This window comes from Lipomyces chichibuensis (assembly GCF_038497645.1).
Source record: "Lipomyces chichibuensis strain CBS 12929 unplaced genomic scaffold V1513scaffold_5, whole genome shotgun sequence".
Classification (NCBI taxonomy): domain Eukaryota; kingdom Fungi; phylum Ascomycota; class Lipomycetes; order Lipomycetales; family Lipomycetaceae; genus Lipomyces; species Lipomyces chichibuensis.
Genome location: NW_027117457.1, coordinates 100212 through 125695, shown reverse-complemented (window position 1 = coordinate 125695; position 25484 = coordinate 100212). Strand labels below are relative to the sequence as shown.

At 47.6% G+C, this 25484-nt stretch overlaps 8 protein-coding genes across 8 annotated transcripts; 4 read left to right on the top strand and 4 right to left on the bottom strand.

Moving 5' to 3' along the window:
- Window positions 1-68: 68 nt before the first annotated feature.
- On the bottom strand, window positions 69-1086 carry V1513DRAFT_375122 (integral membrane protein DUF92-domain-containing protein; the record flags this gene model as incomplete). Its single annotated transcript, XM_066894884.1, has 4 exons — window positions 69-140; window positions 197-602; window positions 664-833; window positions 892-1086. The coding sequence occupies 4 exons, from the start codon at window positions 1084-1086 to the stop codon at window positions 69-71; spliced, it is 843 nt and encodes a 280-aa protein (XP_066755264.1).
- Window positions 1087-1283: 197 nt separating this feature from the next.
- Window positions 1284-2098, top strand: V1513DRAFT_438841 (uncharacterized protein). The gene is made up of 3 exons (XM_066897114.1): window positions 1284-1626; window positions 1688-1723; window positions 1789-2098. The coding sequence occupies exons 1-3, from the start codon at window positions 1377-1379 to the stop codon at window positions 1929-1931; spliced, it is 429 nt and encodes a 142-aa protein (XP_066755263.1). The 5' UTR covers window positions 1284-1376; the 3' UTR covers window positions 1932-2098.
- An 858-nt stretch (window positions 2099-2956) lies between these two features.
- V1513DRAFT_395475 (uncharacterized protein) lies at window positions 2957-6341 on the top strand. The gene is made up of 4 exons (XM_066895368.1): window positions 2957-3708; window positions 3759-4000; window positions 4054-5305; window positions 5356-6341. The coding sequence occupies exons 1-4, from the start codon at window positions 2998-3000 to the stop codon at window positions 6040-6042; spliced, it is 2892 nt and encodes a 963-aa protein (XP_066755262.1). The 5' UTR covers window positions 2957-2997; the 3' UTR covers window positions 6043-6341.
- On the bottom strand, window positions 6170-8255 carry V1513DRAFT_395471 (ATP-NAD kinase-like domain-containing protein). Its single transcript, XM_066895367.1, has 4 exons — window positions 7941-8255; window positions 7825-7881; window positions 7226-7765; window positions 6170-7176 (listed from the first exon to the last, which is right to left on the bottom strand). The coding sequence occupies exons 1-4, from the start codon at window positions 8035-8037 to the stop codon at window positions 6392-6394; spliced, it is 1479 nt and encodes a 492-aa protein (XP_066755261.1). The 5' UTR covers window positions 8038-8255; the 3' UTR covers window positions 6170-6391.
- A 1165-nt stretch (window positions 8256-9420) lies between these two features.
- Window positions 9421-15481, bottom strand: V1513DRAFT_423427 (1,3-beta-glucan synthase component-domain-containing protein; the record flags this gene model as incomplete). Its single annotated transcript, XM_066896035.1, has 5 exons — window positions 9421-9520; window positions 9569-9656; window positions 9715-12826; window positions 12884-15108; window positions 15160-15481. 5 exons carry the CDS (start codon window positions 15479-15481, stop codon window positions 9421-9423), a joined length of 5847 nt encoding a protein of 1948 aa, XP_066755260.1.
- A 1735-nt stretch (window positions 15482-17216) lies between these two features.
- On the top strand, window positions 17217-20500 carry V1513DRAFT_438827 (HORMA domain-containing protein). Its single transcript, XM_066897113.1, has 5 exons — window positions 17217-17620; window positions 17675-18527; window positions 18585-19299; window positions 19369-19565; window positions 19629-20500. Exons 1-5 carry the CDS (start codon window positions 17481-17483, stop codon window positions 20109-20111), a joined length of 2388 nt encoding a protein of 795 aa, XP_066755259.1. The 5' UTR covers window positions 17217-17480; the 3' UTR covers window positions 20112-20500.
- A 1098-nt stretch (window positions 20501-21598) lies between these two features.
- On the top strand, window positions 21599-23611 carry V1513DRAFT_423425 (eukaryotic translation initiation factor eIF2A-domain-containing protein; the record flags this gene model as incomplete). The annotated part of the gene is made up of 4 exons (XM_066896034.1): window positions 21599-21623; window positions 21679-21748; window positions 21799-22089; window positions 22144-23611. 4 exons carry the CDS (start codon window positions 21599-21601, stop codon window positions 23609-23611), a joined length of 1854 nt encoding a protein of 617 aa, XP_066755258.1.
- A 71-nt stretch (window positions 23612-23682) lies between these two features.
- On the bottom strand, window positions 23683-25376 carry V1513DRAFT_438815 (uncharacterized protein). The gene is made up of 4 exons (XM_066897112.1): window positions 25006-25376; window positions 24221-24952; window positions 24046-24161; window positions 23683-23991 (listed from the first exon to the last, which is right to left on the bottom strand). The coding sequence occupies exons 1-4, from the start codon at window positions 25282-25284 to the stop codon at window positions 23811-23813; spliced, it is 1308 nt and encodes a 435-aa protein (XP_066755257.1). The 5' UTR covers window positions 25285-25376; the 3' UTR covers window positions 23683-23810.
- Window positions 25377-25484: the final 108 nt, after the last annotated feature.

The following is a 25484-nucleotide window of genomic DNA, read 5'->3' as shown; positions in this document are numbered from 1 at the left end:
AATATAGTTCCCGCCCAATTAGCAATGCAAGAAATTCGTGAAGCCGAGTGCTGGTCGCCTCTCTCTGTCTAAAATTTGTAATATATTTTTGCGATAGCCATCGAGAACACTGTAATAAGAGTAGCCATAGCAAGGTTGACCTAACATTAAAATATCAGAGTAAGAAGCCTATTTACTAGTATGAATTGTGACTTACCTGATTGTTGCTAAGAATGTTCCTCCCAGACACGACTTTACCCTTCAGGTCAAGCTTCTTGCCACCTTCAACTTCGATAATCTTTCCTCGGTTGTTTACAACCGATTGCTGCAAAACAGCTCCCAATAACGAGTCAATAATACTCCCCACGAATCCAGCAATTGTAATCGCAACAACTAGTTTTAACCTGGAAGTAATCGACCAGGTATGGCAGAATGGCGCGAATATGGCAGCAATGACTCCGATAGTGGCGCCCCCTCCAACGGCTGCAGTCAATCCAGTTTGCGAGACGCCTCCATTGGTGCCTGGTGGGCATTTGCGGAGAGTCGTGATCAAAATGGGCGACTGTTTGGACAAAATTCCCAATTCCGACGACCATGTATCTGCAGTGACAGCAGCATATTGACTATATGAAGTACGCGCGTCAATTCCTAAACTCTAGCCTCAATAAGGACAATATAACTCACGCGATGATTCCAACAGCCAAAACATCCGAGTTCCAGCACTTTGTTGTCTTGGTGAAGAAGTGAATCAGGATCAATATCGTGGCCGGAAGCGAGTTCGCCATCACCTGTATTTCATTGCGAGGACCCTCGCCTCCACCAGCGGTCAAAGTCCGTTTAATATTGACCTTAACCTATTCGATATCGTTAACACACATCGCTCCGCATAATGTGTGCCATTACACCACAGACCTTTGTAAATGCGGTTGAAGTTATGAAGAAAGTAAACAGAAGCACCGTGAAGATTGACCAGGGGTGAATTGCGTGGATGAGTCCGACAATGACGGCAGCAAATATTCCCCTCGGAGTCAGCGACTTCCGCTTTGCGGCACGAGCCATCAACGCGAACACCGCCAGGGAGCGCAAAATAAGTCCAATAAAACCCATATCTGCTCAATTGGTAACCAGAGCGTGTCCGGATGCCGCGGTAGCGATGGTTGCAAAAATATATCGACCCATAATTATGACAGCTGCACGTGCCTTGGCCGAGGCGCTGATGCTGCGGCTGAAACACACAATACCCTTAATCATTGTGCGGCGGTCACGGACAGTACATGCCCGATGGTAGATAGAAAGCTGGATATTTTACATGCAACTGTTTTGGCAATTTTAAGTGCAGTAACTTTGATATTATTTCCTTGATCGCTGTCCAGGACACCAAGAATACCATATCTTCGATGTCCTGGTCTCAAAAAACATTCTCACTACAAGGTCGCAGCCGAGGATGCTACCTCGTCACCGATGAAGTCGTTCAGAGTTTACCGGAGATAAAGGACTTCAAGATCGGTCTTTTGAATTTGTTTATGCAGCATACGTCTGCCGCGCTCACATTGAACGAGAATTGGGATTCTGACGTGCGACTCGATATGACGGACGCTCTGGAGAAAATTGCGCCTGAGAGCTGGAACTATAGACATGATGCTGAAGGTATGTCGTCTCGTGCAATAATGATCTTCCCGAACCCCTTGCTAAATTAATGAATGTGTAGGAAGCGATGATATGCCGGCTCATATTCGAAGTAGCTGTGCGTTTTAAATTTTTCGTCGAATAGTATATCCTGAAATCTGCATATTACTAACAAGATCTTAGTGATCGGCGCTTCGGTCTCGATTCCAATTAAGGATGGTCATCTAGCAACGGGCACGTGGCAAGGAATTTGGCTTTGCGAATTCAGAAGATACAGACATACGCGGCATATTGTGGCTACAATTCAGGGCGAGAAGTACAAGTAAGATGACCATTTGACTGAGTCACACGCGACAACGTGGAGGTAGATATATTGTATAAAATGTATACAGTTGGGACATATTTGAGCCATTGGATACCACATATTAAGTCTCGTAGAAGGATAATGCACTACATTATATATCAACAGGACTCCATGATAAATTGGCTATTCACTCAGCTTGCATGTCAGTGATCTGCGGAACCGTGATGCAGTATGAATTGTTCTACGAGCACCGCGAGTTCAACAATTCGTCATTTGCTCTTATGCTTACTGTACTGCTGACATGCGGCTTCGTTCGTTATTATGGTTATAGCACGGAGACCATTGTAATATGTCACTTCTCAACACTGATAACGCTCGATGGCCCCTCACAAGAGAGCACATATTTCTGTTAAACGGTATAGGTGCCAGTTGGTTTGGCATTTGTCTGCAAAACGCATAAAGCGCGGTGTGTATCGGAAACATAATTAGCTATACCTCATTGTGACCAAACAATCGCCGACAGTTCTTGGCATACCGGACAAGAGGGCGATGTGGGCCGTGAAGATGTCACAGCATAGCCAATCGGACATCCGCTGCGGATTCGGGTCTACCCAAAGGAACAACAGGATGTTCGAGTGCAGGTCGACAAGTCAAGAACGCACAGTGCCCCAAATATATTCACTCAGCTTGGAGTTCATTCAAGGACAACTTCTCACCACTGCTCCTGTGCTAGTCATTGAATCCATGACCGGCTTGAATTGAAGACTGTCATCCCAATAGTGTACTGGAGACTAGGCAGCCTATATGTAGGTCTACAACGACAGCCCATATTTCCTGTTCGCATATAACTATATTATTCTTAGTGCTTATAGCTATCTCTAAATGACTGAGTAGTCAGTGTTGATGTCAGGGCAAGTGAATGTGCGCGGCAGATCATCGATGGATCATGCTTAGAGTTGGGATTTGACCTAACCCTGTAATTAGAGTTCGATGTTCCCGAACCGAACGAACCGCGCACATGTTTCAACTTTAAAGTCAGATTCGATTATCGTCTTATACCACGAGGTACATCGATAGAAGCGTGACAAATGGCGAATAGAAACGAATTGGTTACTAGAGATGAGTCCTATGGCTCATCTTCAGAGGAAGAAGAGGATGACCGACATGTGCAGGTCGAGGCCGGATACACTGAGGTGGAGAGCGACGAGGCATCGTCTGAGGAGGAAGAAGCGGTCGAAGAGGAAGATGACGATGACGGAGAGGATGAAGATGATGAGGATGACGAGGAGGATGAGGATGAGGACGAAGACGAGCCACGATTGAAGTATACACGAATTGTGGATCTTCCACCGACATTGTTCTCGTCAGACCCGTTATCGTCTTTTTTGGCACATGAGCAGTTTCTCGTTTTTGCGACGCATGGTGGAACATTGCATGTCACTACTCCAGACCTCAAGCCCATACGAACATATCGTGCGCATTCAGCATCAATTCTTTCATTATCTACTGATGGAACGGTAATTGCCTCCGCATCTTTAGATGGTAGGGTAGTAATTGCTTCAGTTACAGACGCGAAGGACATTTCAGCGTCAGACTTCTTGCGACCTGTGCATGCTGTTTCGCTTGACCCAAATTTTCAAACTACAAGGACATTTGTATCTGGTGGAACAGCCTGCAGTTTAATTATGTCGGAAAAAGGTTGGTTGGGACGGCAATCGGACACAACTCTATTCCACGGCGAAGGTCCTATCGATGCAACAGATTGGACGGGAGACATTATTATTGCTATGAATGATTCTGTGAGTTATCATGTTCCCTGAATGTGTGAATTTAGTCTGATTTTCCTAAGGGAATTCATTTGTATCATGCGCCTTCCAGGTCGCGAATCTCGAGAATAGCCCGACCGAAAGACGCACCGAGGGCAGATCTATACAGACCACGGATATCATGGATATCGCCAAGTAAGGTCTTAGTTGGTTGGGCGTACTCGATCTGGATTATCAAAGTTATCAAGACCGGTGACTCGGCGCCTGCGCTCGGCAATTCGTCGGTGGCCATTGTCAGCGAGCGCAAATCCGAAGTGGAGACAATGTAGGTCATCCGATTTCGTATTGCCCAAAAAGGGGTACTAATATGGCATATAGTTTGAGTATCGATGGTCTTGTTTCCGGTGTTCTCAGATACGACGATGACTCGCTTCTAATATTGACATATAATCCTCCACCGCCTCCTTCTGAAGACACTCCTAGACCCCTGGCTCTAACGCCAGAGATTCGTCTGGTGTCGCCTACAAGCGGTGAAGAATTTTCAGCGGACCAGTTATCCCTGCGGGGCTACGAGCGTCTCGGCGCGAACGATTATCATCTCGGGGTATGGAACGGCACAAAGACTCTCGACCGAAAGTTTTACGTTTTGTCGGCCCGTGACGGTGTAGTTGCTACTGAGCGCGACGAGAATGATAAGTTTGATTGGTTGATAGAAAAGAAGAAATACGAAGAAGCGTGGGAGATGAGCCAGACACTGGTCGACAATACACGCAGGCGAGATATTGGCATTCGATGGATCGAGTCTCTTATTGATGCCGAGAATTGGCGAGAAGCCGGTGTAGTACTCAAGCGAGTTCTTGGCGCTACACCGATACCGCCTGCATCGGATAATGATGAAGAAGAATCCGATCTTGAAAAGACATTAAGGGAAGAATGGGAGCGGTGGGCGTGGGTTTTCGTTACCGGTGGTCATGTCACCGATATCGCAAATTATCTCCCTGTTTCGTCGCCGGAGTTATCAAGCGTTATTTATGAGATGGTGCTCGGCTACTACCTAACAAACGACAAGGAGCAATTGTACAATTTTCTGGATAAATGGCCAATTGAGATATACGACGCCAAGAGTATAATCGTATCGATGGAAAGCAAGCTCAAGGAAGAAGACGACCGGAAGCTACGACAGAACATCGCAAAATTATATGTTTCAATCGGAAATCCAAATGCAGCGATCCTTCATCTTTTGCATATTCAAGACCCCGCTGCCATCGACCTTATTCGCGATCAACATTTGTTGCTGTCGATGCTTCCATCTATTCCAGAAATTCTCACAATCAATCTTACTTTTGACGAGTTGGAGTCCGCGCCCGTTTCCGTAATTCGGCAGAAATCGGCAGAAGCCGTTGACCTTGTCGTTGAGGGCCGTTTAGAGCTGTTACCGGAAAAAGTTGTGGAACAAGTCATCAAATCTGGAATGGAAGTGATGGCGTTTTTGTACTTGGAGCGCTTGAAGGAGATTGATGGGTTTGCAGCTCAAGGGTTTGCGGACCTACAGGTTAATTTGTACGCTGAATACGATCGGCCGAAATTACTGGATTTCCTTAAGAAGAGCAATAGCTATAATTTTGAAAAGGTGTGTAATTTTTATTAATTTATGTATAAGTAATGCTAACTTCGGTACAGGCGTCCGAAATTTGTGAGAGGCGAGAATATATCCCCGAACTAGTGTATCTTCTCGGCAAAACCGGCCAAAACAAGAAAGCATTAATGCTCACCATCAACAGATTGCAAGATGTGGATCAGGCCATCACGTTTGCCAAGTCGCAAGACGACAAAGATTTATGGACGGATTTGCTTGATTACAGCATGGACAAGCCCAAGTTTATCCGTGCATTGCTAGAGCAAGCTGGCACGGTGATAGATCCTATCACGCTCGTTAAACGGATTAATGAGGGCATGCAGATCGAGGGGCTAAAGCCTGCGTTACAGCGGATTCTCCACGAGTACGAGCTGACATTGTCAATTGCGCATGGGGCAGCTATGATTCTCCACAGCGAGGTCGACGGATATTCTGAGCAATTACGTTCTGGTCGTGCACGTGGAGTGAAGTTTGAAGTTGATGATGTGGAGCAATTCAAGTCGTCGGATACTCTTATCAAGTTTTCCTGTGGACATTTATTCTCAGAGCGAGGATTATTGACCAGGAACGGTTCCACTGGCGAAGATGAGGATGTTTGGCCGGATCGCGGTGTTCCGACAGTGATTAAGTCTGTCGCTCAGAAAGTCACGCATTTGGCGTTTATTCGGGAGAAGCTGAGATCGAAAGATTGTCCAACTTGTGCAGAGGCGCGCGCAAAAAGCAGGATATAAGGGTCAAATGGCGATAGGATGAGAGTTTATGCTTAGAATTACGGTTGTATATTGGAATCTCATCGTGGGTGTCTTTGTGTTGGCTTTAAATCTAATTACTTATTTGGTATGATATTAATATAAACAATCCACTGGAAGATGCTGTTGGAGTGCCGTAATGGGAGCGATTGGGTGATGGTGAGGGTCTAATGATTGACTTGATAAGCCGTGACGTTGTATGCACTTCGTTACGGCGAATATGAATTCTAATTACTTGGTTACTATAAATTTAATTAATTAGAATGACCCACGCGGTATGCAGAAATATGCATAACTTCCCCATCAACCAAATCACAACCCTAATTTAATACTATACCCCAGGCGCTTGAAACTCTCCCGTCCTCGACAGCACCGTTCCGAGCCCAGCGTGCAACTCGACCTGAAACGGAGCGAAATTGAAGCTCTCGCCGTCGATACTGATATATCCCGAACGCGCCTTCGGTTCAATCCGGTACGCATCGACTTTGTAATAATGCAAATACTTCGAATCGAAATGTTTTCCTTCTGCCACGCCAAGTAAAATTGAGAAGATTTCTTTTTTGGGGATGGATGAGTCGATTAGGATCATGTCCAAATATCCGTCGCGCGGGAGTGCGGCGGGAAAGAAAAGGGCGTCAGAAGACATCCATGGCATTTTGCCAACATAGAAAACCGCCAGCGACGAGGTATCAATGGATTTCCAGTCTTCCGGAACCGGGTCGTGCACAGTACCGTATTTCAAGTCGGGAAGTTGCGTGTGTTCGGATGTTGATGCATATTGATTGTTCTTGTGTTCCTGATATACTTGTCTTATCTGTGTTCGGGATTCATGTAAAATGCGGACAGAGACTCTGCAAGGGTACTTTGCGCCTGCCAGGACGCGCATGATGAGACCGACGGTGAAGCGCGAATCGCCCATCCATCGCATGTTTTCAGTGCCTAGATCGCAGTCGGCGATCATGCCCAGTGCTTGTGACAAGAATGTGATATATCGTTTGTTGTCTTGTGTGAGTGAGCAGAGATCAACGGAGATTGGAATGCCTTTGACTACACTTAACGTCGCAAACGATAAATCATTCGACCCAACCAGATTAAGACAAAGTGCATTGCCAGAACCTGACTTGTCAGCACAGATCTCTTCAATGCCATATACAAAAATACTTACCGCACGGAAGCTGGCACACAGGCATCTTAAACGCAGCAGCAGCGTTCGTGCGCTTCGACAGTCCATTAAAAACCTCATGCGGAATTCCATCTCCAGAGCAACACACAATCGCGTCAAATTTCTGCTCCAACTCCTCCATATTCTCGATAATCTCCGCCGCATGCCCTCTATATTTAGTCTCAATCTCCTCTACCCGACACCTTGCCGCCGCAAGTATCGGGGCACTATACTTCTTATAACGCGTCATGGCCGTACCTTGTCCGCCGAACGGGTTAATGAGTACCAATAATCGTTTGTTCCTAATCGAATTTCTGTAGGATTTCTTCAACAGATTGTCGATCCAGGCTTCGCATGCGCGTTCATTCTGGTCGTCAATAAGAAACGACACACGGTCAAGTGTGGCTTTCTTGTCGTTCTTGACTTTACAGTAGTCTATTGTGAGTACTGGCAGTTGGGATTGGAGTGTTGACGGAAGGAGTTCGGCCCAAAGTACGTTGAAGTAAACTATGGAGTTTTGCTGCAATATCGCTGTTGATGGTGCTATCCGGGACACTGTTAGCTTATCTCAAATACTGGGCTGCCATGTGGAGGATTCTTACCGGACACACATGAAATCGAGGAGAAACAGCCTAAGGATGGCTGGCTACTGTACACTTCTAGATATGCACAATGTCAGTCACGTAATCTTCTCAGTTACTATAGTAGATGAACATACGAGCATGATCGATCAGCAAAAATCGATCCTCGAGCAGTAGTCGCACTCGTACCCCATCGGCCTGGGTATATCCTACTATCGAATCGGGCAGCGGCATTTCTCGCGCAGCTTTTGCTTGTTTTCAAATACAAGTAGATAAGTATATATTCTTAAATGTGTAACGAGTAGAACCAACAGTCGCAAAACAAGCGAACAGCGAACGGAAAAGGACCGACCGTTGTCCGGCTGGGTATTATTGAGTTGTTCCAGCGGTGGTCGGGTTGCGCTTCGGAAACCACGGGGTCATTGGCTACTCCGAATATAGCCTAGCGCGGGAGATAAGGTTTTCGAATGGAATTGCCATGAAATAAGATAGGCCAAATATCAACGAATATAAAATGAATTTATCATATACATGCCACATAAATGATATTATATTATGTAGATCGCAGCCAGCGGTTTAATGCAGGATATTAACTAGTTTTCCGCGATTGGTGCGAGAAAGTAGCAGTCAACTGTCAGTCAACCCTTGTTCTGGTACCAGACCCTGGGACAGACGGTCCTCCCTGACTTTATTGCGTCTGCGGATTAGGGTTGACAGCTACACCTCCGCTTCATGAAAGAGTCTCTCTCAGAGCAGTATTATCGTATCAAGCGAGACAGCCGCTAGCAAATCGCTACAATATGCCGCTACGCAGGCACTGACGCTGGCAGAGCTCTCAGTTTGTTCCGGTGCACCTATTTTGCCCTTCACTATTAATTATTGCATGTATTTCATCTTTTCTATACCGTTGCACAAAAAAACGAGGACCATTACTGTCCAAAGTGGACCAAAGTCGGTTAATAGTTTGCCTATTGCTACTCAGCAAATGCAGTTATATTTTAGGCCGCTCTCGAATCAAATCAATGCCAGCACACTTTTCATGACTCAGAATTGCGGACCATAAACTACGGTCAGAAGAAATTGTGATAAGGGGTTCCCACGCCACACTCGACTACCAGTCGATTGGAAACTTGCCTAGCATAAACTTGTGTAAGATATCATCTAAGTATGCTTGCGGAAGCAGCTGCACTACACAGTGTTCCGCAGTGTACAACATGACAACGATATGAATCTTTTAAACATATACATTAACAGAAAACAAACAAAAACTCAAAACATCTAATACACTTTCATATCTCATTCACTCACTCTCGTATAGCTTAACATGACAAAAAAAGGACAATACCAGACACAAAAAAAAACACAAAAACACAAAAATGTTCTTTATCTTACTCCTCCTCCATCTAGAATACTCGTGCATCCATTCATGATTTCCTACCCGAGCAAGTGTACATACCATTACCAATCATTCTCATATCATAATACATTTTATAATAACCGTCATGAATGAATGTGACAAGAAAACTAAAAAATACAACGATAATGCACGACTATTTACCAGTTTCCACCCTGTCCAACGGACGCCAATGTGTCGTGCGAATGGTGACATATGCGTTTTTAGCCGCTAGTCGCCGCATTCGCAGCCGATGATGCTCGATGAGCCGCTTCAGAAGCGCTCGAGAACGACGCCAATACTGACGATGGCGCATTTGGACCACTAGTCGCATCAGCACACAGTCATACCAAGAAGTACAAATTAACTTACGTATCGTTGTGATTCTGTCCAATGGGCTGCACCAATCCAGAAAATGTCGATGGCAAAGAACTCGCGAAATTATCAGGTATATATTTACCTATTCCTGTTAGCCCCCGTCCTCACGCGACTACTAGTCTTCCAGACACAAGACCTACCAGCAACACACGGGGCAATGACCAACGCCAAAAAGACAATCAACAGCACAAAGTACAATGTCGCGTACTTCCGCACCATGCGCTTTCTCAATCTCGTCTGCTTCATCGAGAAAATCGGCGGGCGAATCTGTCGAGAGGGACGAAGCCAGAACAGCATCATCGAGTGCCACTTATCCACGAATGGGAAAAATAGCACCGGCATCTGAACAAACAACAGGATGTGGCCAAGAATAAAATCCGAAGAGAACATGGACAACTCCACGATCTTGCAGACGTACTCGCGCGCAGGTTGCGTGAACGCCATCCAGCCCATGCCAGAACCGTACCATTTTCCAGACCACCACGCGCGGTTAGCGTGATCGTGCTTGAATTCACGAGTGAGCACAAGGACGGTGAGACACTTGAAGACAAAGCGCTGCACGGACATGGCGGCAATGATGCCAAGCAATGCCTTCTTGAATTCCCATCCTTGCAAAAGCCACATAACCTCAAAGAACACAATCTGGATAATTACAGCGATAGCATGAGCAATAGCGGCAACAACTGCAGACGTCTGCTTGCAGCACAAGGACAAGATCGGACCTGCACAGCATGCAAGACCGAATAATCCGCCAAGGACACCAGCGTTAATAACAATAGGTCCGAAAGCGACAATCGCAAGACGCAGAACTGAATTGACCTCAGTTGCGTTCTTGACACCAGTCTGCGCGTTGATATACCAGTAGGGAATCACAGCCGTGACTGCGACAATCAACGGTCCGACAATCTCCGAGAAGAAAATATTCGTGAAGTGCGCTCGCGGGACATCACTGATGGAAGCCTCGGATTCATCACCGAGAGTCTTGCGCTTGTATCCAGTAATGCGGGTTCTGATAAGTCGGCAGTATCCGATCCATGAGTTCTTATGCCACTTAGTGTTACCGCGAGACAACCAGCGGATGAAGTCGCGATAGTCAATGAAGAAATCTGTCCACGCAAACTGATGCGGGTTATACAAGAACGGCGATTCGCAAAATGCAAACAGCGAGACCCAGAACCACAGCAACGCCGCATTCCAAACAGTTAGCGTCGCGAACAGCAACATCAAGAACGACCGAGCGCCAAAATAGATCGACGGACCAGCAAAACGGGAGTATAACACCGAGAAAGGAATACGCGTGAAAGCGAAACCACGACCAGTGCCGATGTATCTCGCACCACCGAAGGACAAATCAGTAAGAAGTGAGTGAGCGTAAATCTGGCAGACAAAGACCTCGAAGAGCGGCGATGTCGACAAGAAATGCTTGGCGAGACGCTTAGCGGCATGCCATACGCCACGCTCCATGATTTCCTGGACGACCAACGGGACGAACGAGATGAAAAAGACGATAAAAATCGAGAGAATACATCGCTGGACCCAGTCGACGACAGGAGCAGTGTTATAGCAACCAATCGGCACCAAAGGATCCGTGATCGGCTGGTTCTTGTTGTAATAACACGGGATGGTCTCGTGAGCGAGCGAACCAATGTTCAAGAGAACTAACATGAAGAACTGGACAGACAAGATGATGAACAAGTTGTTAATATGGAAACCGGGGTGCGCGTAGTAGAACGACAGGAATCGATCAAGCGGAAGCTGGGTGCCAAGATAGTAGTATTCGCGCGACAACATCTGTTCACCCATACCGGTACCGATCTTTGTCGTGAAGTTGAGAATCGAGCCGAACCCAAGATCACGGCCCTTACCGCACTGATAGTACTCGCAGTGCTTGATACGACCGCCACGGATCAACGCGTTCATTCCGGCGTAGATATCCTCGTTCAAGTGCAGACCCTTCTGAGCCTTGGACACGCCACCACGAGTGGTCATAAAAGTCGCGTTCAAGAAATCAGGGTGACCATAGTGCAACTTGCCACCAATCTGCGCGAGCGTACGAGCAAACAAGGTACCGAAAGTCTGTTCTTTGCCGGCAGCAACGTCACCGAGTACACCAATATTCTCCGAGAAAATGTACTCGCGTGCACCCAGAATCGCAACGGGATTGGTCATCTCGGTCTGGACACCAGGAGTATACGGATTCACATTCTCAACTGTCATCTCCTCAAATTCTGCAAGAACAGATCTGATTTTGAGACATTCCTCGAGATAGTTGTCCTGATTGGCATCAATCAGCTGGATATATTCACCACGGTAGAAAATGAGGGCATGATTCTGGTTATCACTCTTGCCGTCACCCAAGATTGGGTTACCAGACAACTGAACGCGGAACTTTGGTCGGCGCTTGCCGTTCTCCATGATTTCACAATGTCCGTCAATCAGGGCCGAGAAAATTCGGGGCTCCTCGCCTTCGTTCAATGGTGGCTCCTCGTCAAGATAAGCAATTTGAAGATCAGGATACGCGCGAAGCAAGAATTCGGTATTCTCCATCTCGTCCGGTTTGAACTTGGCCAACCGCTGCATAGACACCACGAACTTAAACTTTCTGCGAGCCATGCGCTCGAGCTCCCGCTCAAGCTTGTCAGTGTTTCCACCAAACATCTGGACGACTTCGGGGTTCTCGACACGATATAGCAACTTGATCGCACGCGAATAGTTCATGAAACCAGAGATGGTACGATACAGAGTCTGGTATCGGAGCGAAGCCCAGATACGAGTACGGAGCGTGTATTCGGGAGCGGCAGTCTTGAAACCAATACAGTAGAATGGCAGATCATCGATCTTCGACTTTACAGTATCTTCATCCTTTTCAAAGTTCACGGATCCGTCGTAGTTGCCGGTCTCCTCCGCCAAAATCTTGGTGTCTTTGACGAAGCAGTCCCATTCGGTCGGATGCAAGTGCTTGAGGTATTCGAGAAGGGTGACGCGAGCGAACTGGTCATCCTCACGAATGATCTCACGCAGAGACAACAAGATCTTCTCGGAATAATGTGGCACAATGACCGTGAACGTAGGCATGTTATCAACGGGAAGAGGTTCAGGGATTGGAGTGGACAACGACTGAGCAAAGAACGAGATACGGCGCTCAGCCTCGGAGCCAGCCGGGAAGAACTCAGCTTTGAACGAGTGATCCTCCTGAGCGACGAAGAAAGTAGGAGCACGGAGCGTGCGCTTTCCTTCTTGTTCGGATGGGACCTGTTGGCGTCAGTTCTGCCGCGATGATGACTGTGTCCCAAGTGAAAACCAACTTACCTGATGGTACAACAATTTTTGGACGTGGTCAATGGCCAACAGATGCTCACGATACATCGAAATAACAATGGCGTTCCAGATCTGGGAAATCAAAACCTTGGGCTTGTATTTGACCTCCATATCTGTCGTGGCAAGGACCTTGGAGTAAATACGCTTGGGCAGGCGCGAGAAAACGTTTCTCCAGGGTGTCAAGATGGAGACACCGAGATAGAACGAACGGGCGACGGAGAACAGCGCGTTCCAGAGAATGTACCACATATACGTGTCAAGGAAGAACAATACGAGATCGGTGATATACATCATGATCAAGACAATATGCGCTTGCTGACGGCAGAGCATGGCACCAAAGTACTTCTCACCGACGCAACGATCGAACGTGAGCACCGATAAGACACGAATTGGATCACGGAGAGAGAGCGTCAAGAACCAGTACGATTCGACGTACTTGGCCCCAAAAACACCGACCCACAGACCGTAGGACATCCACATGTCGTTACCTTTCAATCTCGGGAAACTTGCAGTAAACGTCTGGTTCGCTACATAACGACGGCTGTTCTTTGTCATGAAGTTGCCAAAGAGCGAACCGAGCGGAACGACTGCGAAGAAGAGGAACGTGAAGAGCGCGATGAAGAACTGAACAATACCCAGAATATGGGCAAGTTTGTTGTGTGCATCCAATTTAATGAAACCGAAAATATAAGCCGATGGAGCTAAGTTGACGATGAAGAACACGATGAGAATCAAGAGACGACGAGTCAAGTGCTGAGCACCGGCCCACTTGCGAGGAACGAAGGCCCACTCAGCAAGAGTAGCAATAATGTTGATCAGCGAAGCAACGGCACCACCAAGAGCGACGGACGACCAACGAGACTGGGGCGTAGGCTGATTGTTGAGCATCTGGTTATAGTTCTTCGTGTAGAGAGTTGGAGAGTTGTAGGCAGTGTAGAACCAGAAGACGCAAATATGGATGATCCAAATTCGATTGAAGTTGACAGCCAAGTGGAACCATGAACGGGTCTCTTTGTATGTCTTGAAAAAGACCTTCTTCCACTCGACCTCCCGAAGATGTGGGTAACGCTCTGCAGCAGGAATGTCGACAAGACGGGTGCCATCTTCGAGGACGATACGCTCGATGCCCTCGGGATACCAGAACAGCTGGTTGATATCGTCATAGCCAATTACCTTGTTGTGGTCGCGCTCCCGGCGGACATACTTGCCGTCGATGATTTCGTAACCCTGATCGCGCATGAACAGGTAAATCGGAGTGATAACGTTTTTCAAGAAATCGCCCTCCTCGACAGGCTCAATCCGATTCTGACACTCCGGAGACTGCAAGTAATCATCCGCACATCGGAAGATGAAGCACAAGCACTCGGGGCAGAAGCGGACCTGGTTAGCCTCACCCCAACAGAGCAGATAAAGCGCAATCTGGCGAGTGCGGTCGTGCTGAGACATTTGGTTCATGCGAGCCTTCCAGCGGTACTCGGCAGCCTCGAGACTGTTGTCGCCTTCGAGCTCTTCGAGAGTCTGCTCTGGGTTATCGACTGGGAGGACTTGGGGAGTCTTTTGATTTTTCTTCTTGAACATCTTCGACTTTGACTTCTTTGTATGCTTGCCAATCTTCATGTTACGGAATCCAACTTCGTCATCGAGATCGAGGTGGGCGGCAAAGTACCACTTTCTGTAGTTGGCATTGTCGCCGCCGATGTAATCAGCGTGGAGCGAGAGGAGGGCCTGATTGGGAGTCATGCGGGATGCGCGAGAGTCGAGCAGGACCATGAAATGGTCAAACATGTTTCGCATGGAGTCACGCTGGAACCCGAACTTATTAGTAAGATCGATGAAGATATCCTCGATCTCTTCCTTAGATAACGGGATCTGGTTGTCTGAGGTCCAGGTCGGGTAGGGCTCACGCGACAGGATCGCACTGCCGTTGGGTATAGCGTTCTGGTAGTCGAGGCCATAGACAGGAGTCGACGCACCTGATGATCGGTTGCCGTTGAAAGAGACTTGAGAAGACGAGGGTCTATAGGCACGATTCCGGCCGGCGACCGGTGGAGCCTGGAATCGCTCGTCGCCGCGGCCGTAGTAGTCCATCTCGGCAGCACGAGCCATGTCGGATCTCATGGTGAAATCCGAAAAGGTCTCGGAGTCGACGTCAGAGTCACGGCCACGGCGCTTTCCCTTGCGAGCTTCATAGGGAATCTGAGAAGCAACCGGTGCGTCTACATTGTAAGTAAATACAAATGGCAAGATTTAATTTATTTGTAGCTCACCATATATTTCGGCTGGACTAGCCGGGTAAGCTTCGGCGGGATATTCACCAGCATAGTGCTCGCCGTAGTATTCGCCCTGACCTTCGTTGGGATAGTAGCCGTCGTTTTGCTGGTAATGGGCGTCAGCATAGGTTGGGTCCTCAGGGTCGTAATATTGGCCGTCAGAGTAACCGGGATGGTCGTATCCGTTCGAATATTGGTCATAGTTGTCATGCGCTCCATCATACGCTTCTTGGCCGTACTCAACCTCGTAGTACTGTTGGCTCTCCTGAGGATATTGGTGGCCGTCATGCGGCTCGTCGTATTGTTGACGAGAAGCCATGCCTGCAGGCGCTACTGAACTGGACGGGCCTCAGCAAACGGTATGCTCAACAGAGCTCGGTGGAAAAGACGGGAGGTCGGAGTCGGGATGTGGATGTCTAGAGGAGGGTTTGGTAAGCGCGGTAAGCAAAAATTATTTATTGACAACCGAGCGCACGAGTGTGGACGACGGAGTAAGAAAGCTGAATCAATATCGACAAAGATGAAATCCCCGAAACGCGACGGCACGCAATATAAGTTGTAATATTGAAATATTTAATAATAGAACTCGCGTCGTTCAGCACTGCGTACACGAAGTAAAAGGTGGGGTGGGACGTACAGACACAGCGGACGAATGCGTCTGCGATCGTCTTCAACCAAAGCGAATCGATACGACACTGACTGGTGAAAGAGGAGAAGAGAGAGAGAGAGGGCGAGTGAGAGTAAGAATGAGAGAGAAGAGGTTACGAGCAAAGCACGAAAGGGCTGAGAAGATGGAGGCGTGTGCCAGTCGCAGGCAGGATAAAAATAGGCAAGGGGGGGGGACACTATTAAGTTTTTTCTCGGGGATATCTGCGCGGATTAGTTGCTAAGGTAAAAATGTCAAAGCCGCAGTGACCCTGGCCCCAGAACAGTTACTAGCGACAGGGGCGGAAACATTATACCGGTCCGAGACTGTTTAGAGTGGGCCGGCCCTGTTATGGGTGTGCTTTGCACCAGAACAAGCACAACCGGGCCAGGCCCAGGACCCAGGAACGAAGCTACTTTTGGCTTCTGTGTGAGTGACTGCATGGCGTGTGCGGTTGCAACTAACACATTACATAGGTAGATATGCCATTGGATTTAGTGCGTGAGTCGCGCGACGCGTGAAATTGAAATTGAGGGCCCCACGGGGCTATTCCGAAAATAGCCTAGTTCGTGTGGCTCAGACGCACGGTCAGGAACGCGCTAGACGAGATCGGGACATGGACCACCAGATCAGGGCAGGCTCTAGCAAACGCGCGTCTGTGTTTTCCTATTCCGACAGCCCCTGATAAGATTGCGGTGGTCCTATCACCTGTATGTGTTTTATAAAATAGAAATTAATATTTTATACGGGCAATACAATGTGATAGACGCAGTATTATTTGGGGGGGGGAATTCCTGTCGGAGCATTTGTTAAAATATATCCGGTCGATCAGGGCACAGACTCGAGTGGCGTTGGCGTTTTAGGTCCAACAGGTTTTTTAGTGGCGACTAGAGCTAGCTTTAGGCTCTATATATAGTGAGCACATAGCGCAAGGGGTTTTGTTCCCTAATTGGAACAATCTTATCTTACAAATTACATGCGGCTTATTTGTCCGAATCGCAGACTAACGATGCCCGATCTGTGCTACGCCACTAAAAGGCAATAAAATATGCATGCAAACAAATTCGCCGGCACTCGGCATCCGATCCAATCGACTCTCGGCACGATAAAATCTCGGGCCTATTTTATTAATGGTAAGTTACCTCAGTTATAACTAATCTATAGCATTAGGTGGTTAGTGTACTGAAACTGTGCATAATATACAATGTATATAAAAGTATCGAATGCACGCACTGAGTCCAACATTCTTTCTTCCGAAGAATCCGGAGAATTAAGCATTGTCTTGGGTATGCATACTTAAAAAGTGCTTGTAACCAAAAACGCGTTGGTGACGCGTAACTTCAAACAATTCAGGGTTAGGTTATACTTCAGAGCTCTTCAACAACTGGTCCTGTTAACATCGTATAGTTACTACTACTTCTACCTATGAGGTTCATCCCTCGATTCTTGTGGCTTGCGACTTGCACACACAATTCCATTTAATTTGCACCCTATTTAATTCCACTACTCCTGATTTAATTCTCCGAGCCTTCCGATTTTTTTGGCGCTACATTAATCGTCAAGCTTTGCGGAACTTTCGGCACATCCTATCTTCTGGCTAAATTGTTTACACTGGAACGCGTGCTCAAGACCTGTCGCGTCAACATATTCTTGTCAACATCCACCATCCAACATGGCCCAGCTCTTCCGCACAGAACAGGGTCACCTGCAGAAATCATCCACGTCGCAAGACATCATGACTACGCCTCGTCAATCCCAAGAACTTGTGCAAACGTTCATCTCCGCCGCATTTGGCTGCATCACTTTCCTCCGGTAGTCTACCTCCAAGCGACATAATTCTATGAATATGGGCTAACAGAAAATTAGCGGTCTGTTTTCCGACGACAATTACATTGAAGAACGCTTCATCGGGGGTTCCGCCACCACGCCACTCAACCCCCGTGACTATGTTCGTCTCAAGAAACTCAAGCGCGGTCTCTCTGACCAAGCAGACCTATTCCTTGACTGGATCGAGCGCGGCATATTCGATGCTCTTGAACACAAATATCTCAAGGCAGTCTTGTTCGGCATATATCTCGACCCACGTCATCCCACCGACGTCGCGGAGACGTATACTTTCAATGTCGCCTATCGTGAGGATAACGCGCCAGATTTGGAAATCACTGATGATCGCGGCGAAAAAATTACTGTCGGTGTAACCTATGATGACGCGCGAAAGACATTGCAGCAGATGATGCGCAGGTTTATTACTCTCACGCAGACATTACCGCCTTTGCCCGATGACAGGTACCTGACCATTCGTCTACTCTTCGACGACTCCTGTCCGCCTGACTACCAGCCTCCTGGGTTCAAAGACGCAGCAGATGACAGGGAGCTTCAGTTTAGCCTAGAAGACGGCGAGGAGATCGACAGACAGGATGCTGGCACGCTGATCGCGGGCTGGCATGCTGTCTCGCTCAAAATCGCCAGTCTGCCAGAGCGAGAAGAGTACACGCAGCTACTATCCCAGTCGCACGCGCTGTCTAGTCAACTCAGTTCGACCCCGAAACCGCGGAAGAAAGTCAGAGTCGAGAAGGCAATGGGCGATGTTGAGGAGCCAAAGTGGATTGCGCCGAACGTGAAGACAAGGGCAATGATCTTGCAGGACCAGCACCGTGAGCGCGCATCCCAGGCCTCACAAACGTCCCAGGGCCAGACCAGACACGCCCTTCAGCAAATGGTATGTCCATATCCGAACCTGTAGTACTCACAAAACAACCCTCCCCTAACAAGTTAGTTCGATACTGAAGTTCAAGTCGAGTCCGACACCCAGACACTGTCTTCTCAACAAGTCCAATCCAACTCCGCTGCTCCGACAGTGTCTGCATCAACGTCGGCAGCGAAATCAGCAACTACAATCCAAATCGCCCAGCAGCCACAGCCTAAATCAACATCAAAGAAGCCATCGAAATCTTCGACATCTTCAAAATCGTCTCAAAAGTCCACACCGTCGTCCACGAAGAATTCAGCTTCGCCGCGCAAGCCACTTCGTGCGAAACCAGACACACACTTAAACTCACGCAACCCGACCTCCGTGACCGCAGCTGTCGAAAAATTGTCCCTGTCAACCGCGTCACCATCTACGAAGTCGGCCCGCCGCGATCTACTCGGCTCCCACAACTCCTTCCTTGATGAAAACGACCAATCATCAACACTCGTAACTTGCGAATGTACACATACTCACGACAACTTCGATCTCGTGCAATGCAGCAAATGCAATTCCTGGAAGCACATCTACTGCTACGGTTACTCCCACGTCCGCGACCCAGCTTTGTCTGACCAATTTTTATGCTACGGTTGCAGGTTCGCCAGACTGAGTTCCGAGACGATAGAAAAGCTGAGGCAGTTAGCACTCTTTAGATGCGCGATTAAAGTCGTGTATGATACGAGACGGCAGTTCGCCAGTGGTCCGTGGAAGCCAAATTATCTCTCTGAATTCGCCAAAGAACTGGGTTTGTCTTTTATCCTTATTCTTCTCATGCTTTACTGGCTTTTTTTTATTGATACTCGACATCCAACAGTCTCTACAATTGACGAAGTCAGACCAATCCTCCGTCTTCTCCGCCGCGAGGGCGTGCTCATATTCCACAGCCCCAACACTGCCCATCGCGCCCGCAAACATTCCGCAGCCGCAATCCCGTCGTTAGTAAAAACAGTTGCGATCAAGAATGCCATGAAAGGGAACTACTTCGATCCTGCGGAGAACGTCCTCGTCGTCGTATGTTCTTGGAAGAGCGATTCATGGTACAGCGAGAACGGGGACACTTTGCTAACAATTTAGGCTGAACGATTGAACGCGGCTATGGAGTTACTCTGCGACGAAGACCGCGCATTGATTCCTAGCGATACGGAAGACGAACAGGATACCGCCATGCCGGACGTCAGCGAAGAACCAAGCCTTTCAATGTCGCCACCGAAAAGGAACACTTCAAATTCGCGATCAACGACGGCCAAAGCTACTGGCAAGCGTTCAAAGAACAGTACCAAAGTCGCGACGCCACGATCTTCAAGTTCCGCGACTAGTACACCGGACGTGACGACGACTATGACCACCACGACCGCGGAAACAACGTTTACCGAGCCCGAGATTTCTCCGGAGCGATTAGGACTTGTGCCGCCATTAGTGTCCGTTCCAACGGGTTGTCCGATTCCTGTCTTACCGCCCGAACCAACGATCACATGTCCACCTATCGAAAAGCCTGAGTACATCCCGCGAAAGAGAAAAATTAGCGTGGTGGAGGAACCGTTGAATCCGACGTACTGAAACATTCCTTGCTTTACTGAGAAGTTTATCTTGCTAATTGCATCGAAACAAACTATTTGTCTCGTGGCTTAGACTCGATCTACGTCCTACTATTGCTCTGATTTTGCTATGTTGGCTCTGAGATTCTCCTAGTTGCTTTTGCGCTATTTGAAGCGTCTCGATAGAATTGGCTATGTTGTGTGTATAAGTAAATCAAACTAGCTTGGTGAACTGCAGCGCCATTGTACATCGCCAATCAAGACGAACTCTACGTAGATGTAATGAGGATCGCCTTGTGGAATCAAATGCCAACTTCTTGCCTTATGGGCGTAGTGTTTCTGTCTATCGGTCTACATACAGACTCCAATCGCAGCAGGTAAAAAAAAACACTTGAGCTTGACGGGTTTGCTGCCACTTCTAAGTAATATATTGCATAGCATCGCAATAATTGCACTGCTGGAATGGTCAAACAAGTGCTGGATACACTATGTGCTATTCCAAGTAGATGGGCAATGTTAAATATTTATCTCTTGACATAAGCAGCTGATTGGATGAACTGGGCAGAAGCTATTGCGAAGAACGAGCCGAATCAGATCCAAAGATATCAGCAGAAAGAAACTTTGTTCATAGGTAGATATATCCGAGTTAGTACGTTCAGAAATATATATTTAAATACGAAGAAAAAAAGGCCTGCTGAAGTCCTAGTTAGTAGTTACAATTGAAGTTGTTATTATCACTATTTAAGGACAACTCTGTAATTCTGTTGATAAACAATACTTTGCAGACAAAATTTCATCAGTAGCCGTGGGTGGCTACTTATACCGTACAACTCACCAAAAAACGTTTATGCCTTAAATGCAGAATTCAGCCCATATTATGTTTGTATAGCAATTATTATTGTGCATTTATGCTCTGCGACAGACTACTCCTCATGGCACAAGGCCCATGTCATCGGGGACTGAGTTCGACCGAGTCCAACGACGTGGCTGTTCGTGAGTATAAAAGTTTTTGAACTTTCTCTAATACCCGGACAACACTGATCTTTTTGGTAACGAGTCAACGTCAGTTTGGAGCGTTAATCTTCGAGGATTATTTAAGGGCCCAGGGATCGTATTGATTGTTCTGATTTTTGCGTAAGTACTATTTTTAATGAGCGGGAAAATTGGGCGGGAACGAAAGAGTTTTATGTGATTTGAATCGTCGTCTTGTGGCCGAAGATTTTCGTCAGTACGGCAGAGAGTAAATATAATGGATTGTACATACGTACTGGACAGATGACATCTGGACTCGTCGAGTGGGCGGTGGGGGTAGTTGTCTGTCAATTGACTTGCGTTGTCGTCCTATCCTGCAGTGCGTCCATATTCGCCTCGACATCTACATCCTAATTCAAATCATTTGCTGCGTTGTGTATCTGCAATTGGGCCATAGTGCTAATTCGGTTATGTCAGATCTGAACAATCGTGGGTCATTTTGACTAATATTTCACTGTTGCACCTATTTTAGTTAACATGGCCTCGGTTCCGCAATTCTATTGTACGTCGGTTTTTACGTCGGTAGTTGGAAATAGTCTAATAATAATGAACTCTAGTCCGGACATCGAAAATAATCGGGTTGACGGACGCGGCGCCCAGGTACGAGGATGTCGAAGGATTCCAACAGTACGTTCCCCCGCAATTTAATTTTTGCCGTCGAATTAACATTAAAATAGACCGACTGGAAATCTTCGAACTTGCACATATTCCCCATCTGGCGGACATTTTGCGTATACAACTGTCGACGATGTCAAGATAATAGACTCTACGTCCGGAGCCGTCTACCAGACGATTCCGGTGCCGAACGTGTACGAAGTCGGGTTCTCTCCAAAAGGTAGCTACCTCTGCACTTATGAGCGCCCCGTCAAAATTGATGATGGCCAGAATGTGCATTATAATTTCAAGGTGTGGGATGTCGCTACAGGTGAAAAAATATCACAGTTCGTGCAAAAGAATCAAACTATGGCGTACGTATTATTTTCCATTTCATTACGCGTGAGGTAGTGACTAATGTGATGCAGAAACTTCCAGTTCACATACGACGAGAAATTTTGCGCAAGATTGGTCCCCAACGAGTTACAATTCTACGAAACTAAGAAATTAGGCGGTCCGGCATCGCACAAACTACGTCTCGAAGGCTGCACTGCGTTTGCAATATCCCCTGGCCACAGCTACTACATTGCGATCTTCGTGCCGGAGCGCAAGGGAAAGCCTGCCGTCGTGGACGTGTACAATGCGCCAAATTTTACGCGGCCATTGTCCACAAAGTCGCTCTTCAAGGCCGAGCGTGTGGTTTTGAAGTGGAATAATCTTGGTACTAGCTTGCTTGTGCTCACGATGACAGAGGTCGATCAGACTGGCAAGAGTTACTATGGTGAATCAACGCTGCATCTGCGCGGCATTGCTGGTAACTTCGACAGCAGAATCACTCTCGACAAGGAAGGTCCGATCCACGACGTCGCTTGGTGTCCCGATTCGAAGGAATTCGCCGTCGTGTACGGATACATGCCAGCGAAAACTATGATCTTCAACTATCGAGGCGAGACAATCCGCACGCTTCCACTCGGCCCACGCAACACAATCTTATACTCCCCGCACGGCCGGTTCCTCATCCTCGCCGGATTCGGCAATTTGCAGGGAGAAGTTGACATCTATGACCGACAGAATGCGTACAAGAAGGTCTCCACCATTGACGCGTCGAATACAAGTGTGTGCGAATGGAGTCCTGATGGCAGGTACATTCTCTTCGCGACCACGTCTCCGCGTCTGCGAGTCGACAATGGCGTCAAGATATTCCACGTGACCGGTAAACTCGCGTTTGTGCGCGAAATGACCGAACTATTTTCTGCCTCGTGGCGACCAGAGAGCGTGGACATCTATCCGCTACGGTCAACGATCTCTCCTGCTCCGGAGCCGCACGTGTCTGCGATTGCAGTGGAGGTCAAGGCACCAGCGAAGTCGGCCGGCGCATATCGTCCACCTCACGCTAGAGGCAGTGCTACACCGCTGTTGTTTAAGCGCGAGGATGAAGGCGGTTTCGCGATTAATGCCGTTGATGCGGCTCAACAGCGCGTGAAGTCTATGCGAACAGTGCCTGGCGCTGCAGCGATCGAGGACGATGCTGCAGGCGAGGAAGGGTTGTCGAAGACGGCTTTACGCAACAAGAAGAAGCGGGAGGCTAAGAAGGCTAGGGAGGCTGCTGAATCTACAGCTGTGCCCGAGAAGGTTAAGGAACCGGTTGCTACTAATGGCACTTCAACACCTCCCCCTCCACCGCCTGGTCTCGGCATTACAAAGAACGGAATTACCTTCAAGAACCCGCAGGATGAGAAGAAGTACCGTGGACTGATGAAGAAGTTACGTGCAATCGAAGATTTAAAAGCGCGACTGGACAAGGGTGAGAAGTTAGAGGATACACAAGAAACTAAAATAAAGACTGAGGCGTCGGTGCGGAGTGAATTGGCTGCATTGGGTTGGAAAGAAAAGTAGTCGGATTTTGGATGTATCTATCAGTTTTGTATTGTACCTTTGTGTGTTATGTTTTTAGATGGCAATGATGCATTGGTTATTTGCTTTCTCCTTCGTACGATGAATTGTATATTAATTAAGAGCATAACCGGACATCCAATGCAAAAACTATATAAGAATAATATTAAGATAACATCCAAATACTCCGTAAACCTATGCATCACTTATTGCGCAGATCAACGATTTTGAAAGGAAGGCCGTCGCGAATAAATACATGTCCAGCAGGCAACTTGGCGTTGGTGTATATGTCTTTTTGCGAATGCGGGTGAAATGTTCCCGGTTGACGACAATTTGTGATGGCTTTGATGCCAGCCGGATCCGTCAGTCGGAAGATGCCCCATCTATCATACATATTTAGCGCCACAACAGTTTAAAGAAGATGGGGCTGAACTTACGATGGCTCGTGCATAGGTGCGCACACAATCGCAATGGACTCTGTGAGCATCAACTGGTATGAATTCTGTGTATGCAAATCCACAGATGACAAAAAGCATGTCTGTGTAGGATGTGTCTAATGAGAATAAGTTCCCGTCCAGGCCCCACAGGTGATCAAATAGCAACCAGACTTACATGGATCCATCCTAAGGTAAACAAATCGTTCTCATCCAAAAAATTGAATAATCCCTCTTCATCTTTCGTAGCACAAGTGTCACTCGTGGATTCCTGTTCCGGAATCACCAAATGCGTGATAAAGAAAGCATTGCGGTTCAGGATCCCACAAAGAATTCCACATGTCTCCAATTTATTTCGAGTGTTTGGCAAAGCAATTTCTAGGAAGGATGAACGCAGTTCTGGCGGCAAAAATACTGTCCGCAGCGGGGCACCACCTTCTGTTTTTGCTATCGGTTTGTGCTCAATGCTCTTGCTCGGTAGTGACACTATTGCGGGTGATTCATATGAAGGAAGTTTTTGTGGCTTCTCAGGCGGCAGCACTGACGATATCGAAGGCGGATTTGCAATGTCACGCGACGGTAGTGACGGCAGTGACGGATATGAATATTGATGATGCGGAACAATATCTGGTTCCGCTTCCCGCGTAAATGACACTTGTGGTTGCTGTTGTAGCAGTAACAATTCTGGATGATCCGCAGCACCAAGCTCACGCATATCAAGAGAGTAATCAATATTGTCGACTACATCTGTCGAGTCGGTATGCACTTGTGCAATTTCCGTGGTCTTTCGCAATTTGGCAAGCTCTTCCCGTCGGTGAGCAAGCTGACGCTGACTCTCTTCGTATGCCGCATTCGATTTCTCAATTATCGGCTTTAATTCCTGCAATCTGGACAATATCGGAGTTAATTTCTAAACTCGTGTTTAGTACAGGAATAGAATATCCCGCAAACAACCACACCAACCTTCGACAGCGACACTAGATGCGTTCGCTCTGGAGCCCTCTTCGCCTCTGGATGAGTGTGCAGGCGATTCAACACCAGTTGTGCATATCTCAAATACAAAATATACGCCTCATCATACGCATCTTCGTCATCGTACACACGCGCCTGTCGCAATATGGCGCTCGCAGACCGGATCCAATACCGCAGATGCACAGCTGGATCAAAGTCATATTCGTTCGCAGCAGCAGAAAGCTGTGCTATCGAGCGCGGAGACGACCCCGGGGACCCGCTCGATGACATCTCTATCGTCTTTTTATCTCCTCCTTTATCCCAACGCAGCAGTGAGATGAAACCAGAAAAAAGGACGGGGGTCGCGGTCTGCTCTATAATTATATTCCAATATTATCAGACGAGCCCACGTAATCACCCAAAAGAAAGAGAGCCGCAGTTGCAATAAATCACGTGATAAAACCTTAAAGGTTAGCGTACCGGGCCGCCAT

Excerpts from the sequence above, each read along its gene's own strand:
- V1513DRAFT_438841 (XM_066897114.1), top strand. The coding sequence starts at position 1,377 with ATGTCCTGGTCTCAAAAAACATTCTCACTACAAGGTCGCAGCCGAGGA. Across the intron at positions 1,627-1,687 it reads CTATAGACATGATGCTGAAG|GAAGCGATGATATGCCGGCT; the intron begins GTATGTCGTCTC and ends ATGAATGTGTAG. Across the intron at positions 1,724-1,788 it reads GGCTCATATTCGAAGTAGCT|TGATCGGCGCTTCGGTCTCG; the intron begins GTGCGTTTTAAA and ends ACAAGATCTTAG.
- V1513DRAFT_395475 (XM_066895368.1), top strand. The coding sequence starts at position 2,998 with ATGGCGAATAGAAACGAATTGGTTACTAGAGATGAGTCCTATGGCTCA. Across the intron at positions 3,709-3,758 it reads TTATTGCTATGAATGATTCT|GGAATTCATTTGTATCATGC; the intron begins GTGAGTTATCAT and ends GATTTTCCTAAG. Across the intron at positions 4,001-4,053 it reads AAATCCGAAGTGGAGACAAT|TTTGAGTATCGATGGTCTTG; the intron begins GTAGGTCATCCG and ends TATGGCATATAG.
- V1513DRAFT_395471 (XM_066895367.1), bottom strand. The coding sequence starts at position 8,037 with ATGCCGCTGCCCGATTCGATAGTAGGATATACCCAGGCCGATGGGGTA. Across the intron at positions 7,882-7,940 it reads TTTGCTGATCGATCATGCTC|AAGTGTACAGTAGCCAGCCA; the intron begins GTATGTTCATCT and ends GTGCATATCTAG. Across the intron at positions 7,177-7,225 it reads TGTGTGCCAGCTTCCGTGCG|GTTCTGGCAATGCACTTTGT; the intron begins GTAAGTATTTTT and ends CTGACAAGTCAG.
- V1513DRAFT_438827 (XM_066897113.1), top strand. The coding sequence starts at position 17,481 with ATGGCCCAGCTCTTCCGCACAGAACAGGGTCACCTGCAGAAATCATCC. Across the intron at positions 19,300-19,368 it reads TGAATTCGCCAAAGAACTGG|TCTCTACAATTGACGAAGTC; the intron begins GTTTGTCTTTTA and ends GACATCCAACAG. Across the intron at positions 19,566-19,628 it reads CGGAGAACGTCCTCGTCGTC|GCTGAACGATTGAACGCGGC; the intron begins GTATGTTCTTGG and ends CTAACAATTTAG.
- V1513DRAFT_438815 (XM_066897112.1), bottom strand. The coding sequence starts at position 25,284 with ATGTCATCGAGCGGGTCCCCGGGGTCGTCTCCGCGCTCGATAGCACAG. Across the intron at positions 24,162-24,220 it reads TTACCTTAGGATGGATCCAT|ACACATCCTACACAGACATG; the intron begins GTAAGTCTGGTT and ends TATTCTCATTAG. Across the intron at positions 23,992-24,045 it reads GCACCTATGCACGAGCCATC|ATGGGGCATCTTCCGACTGA; the intron begins GTAAGTTCAGCC and ends TATGTATGATAG.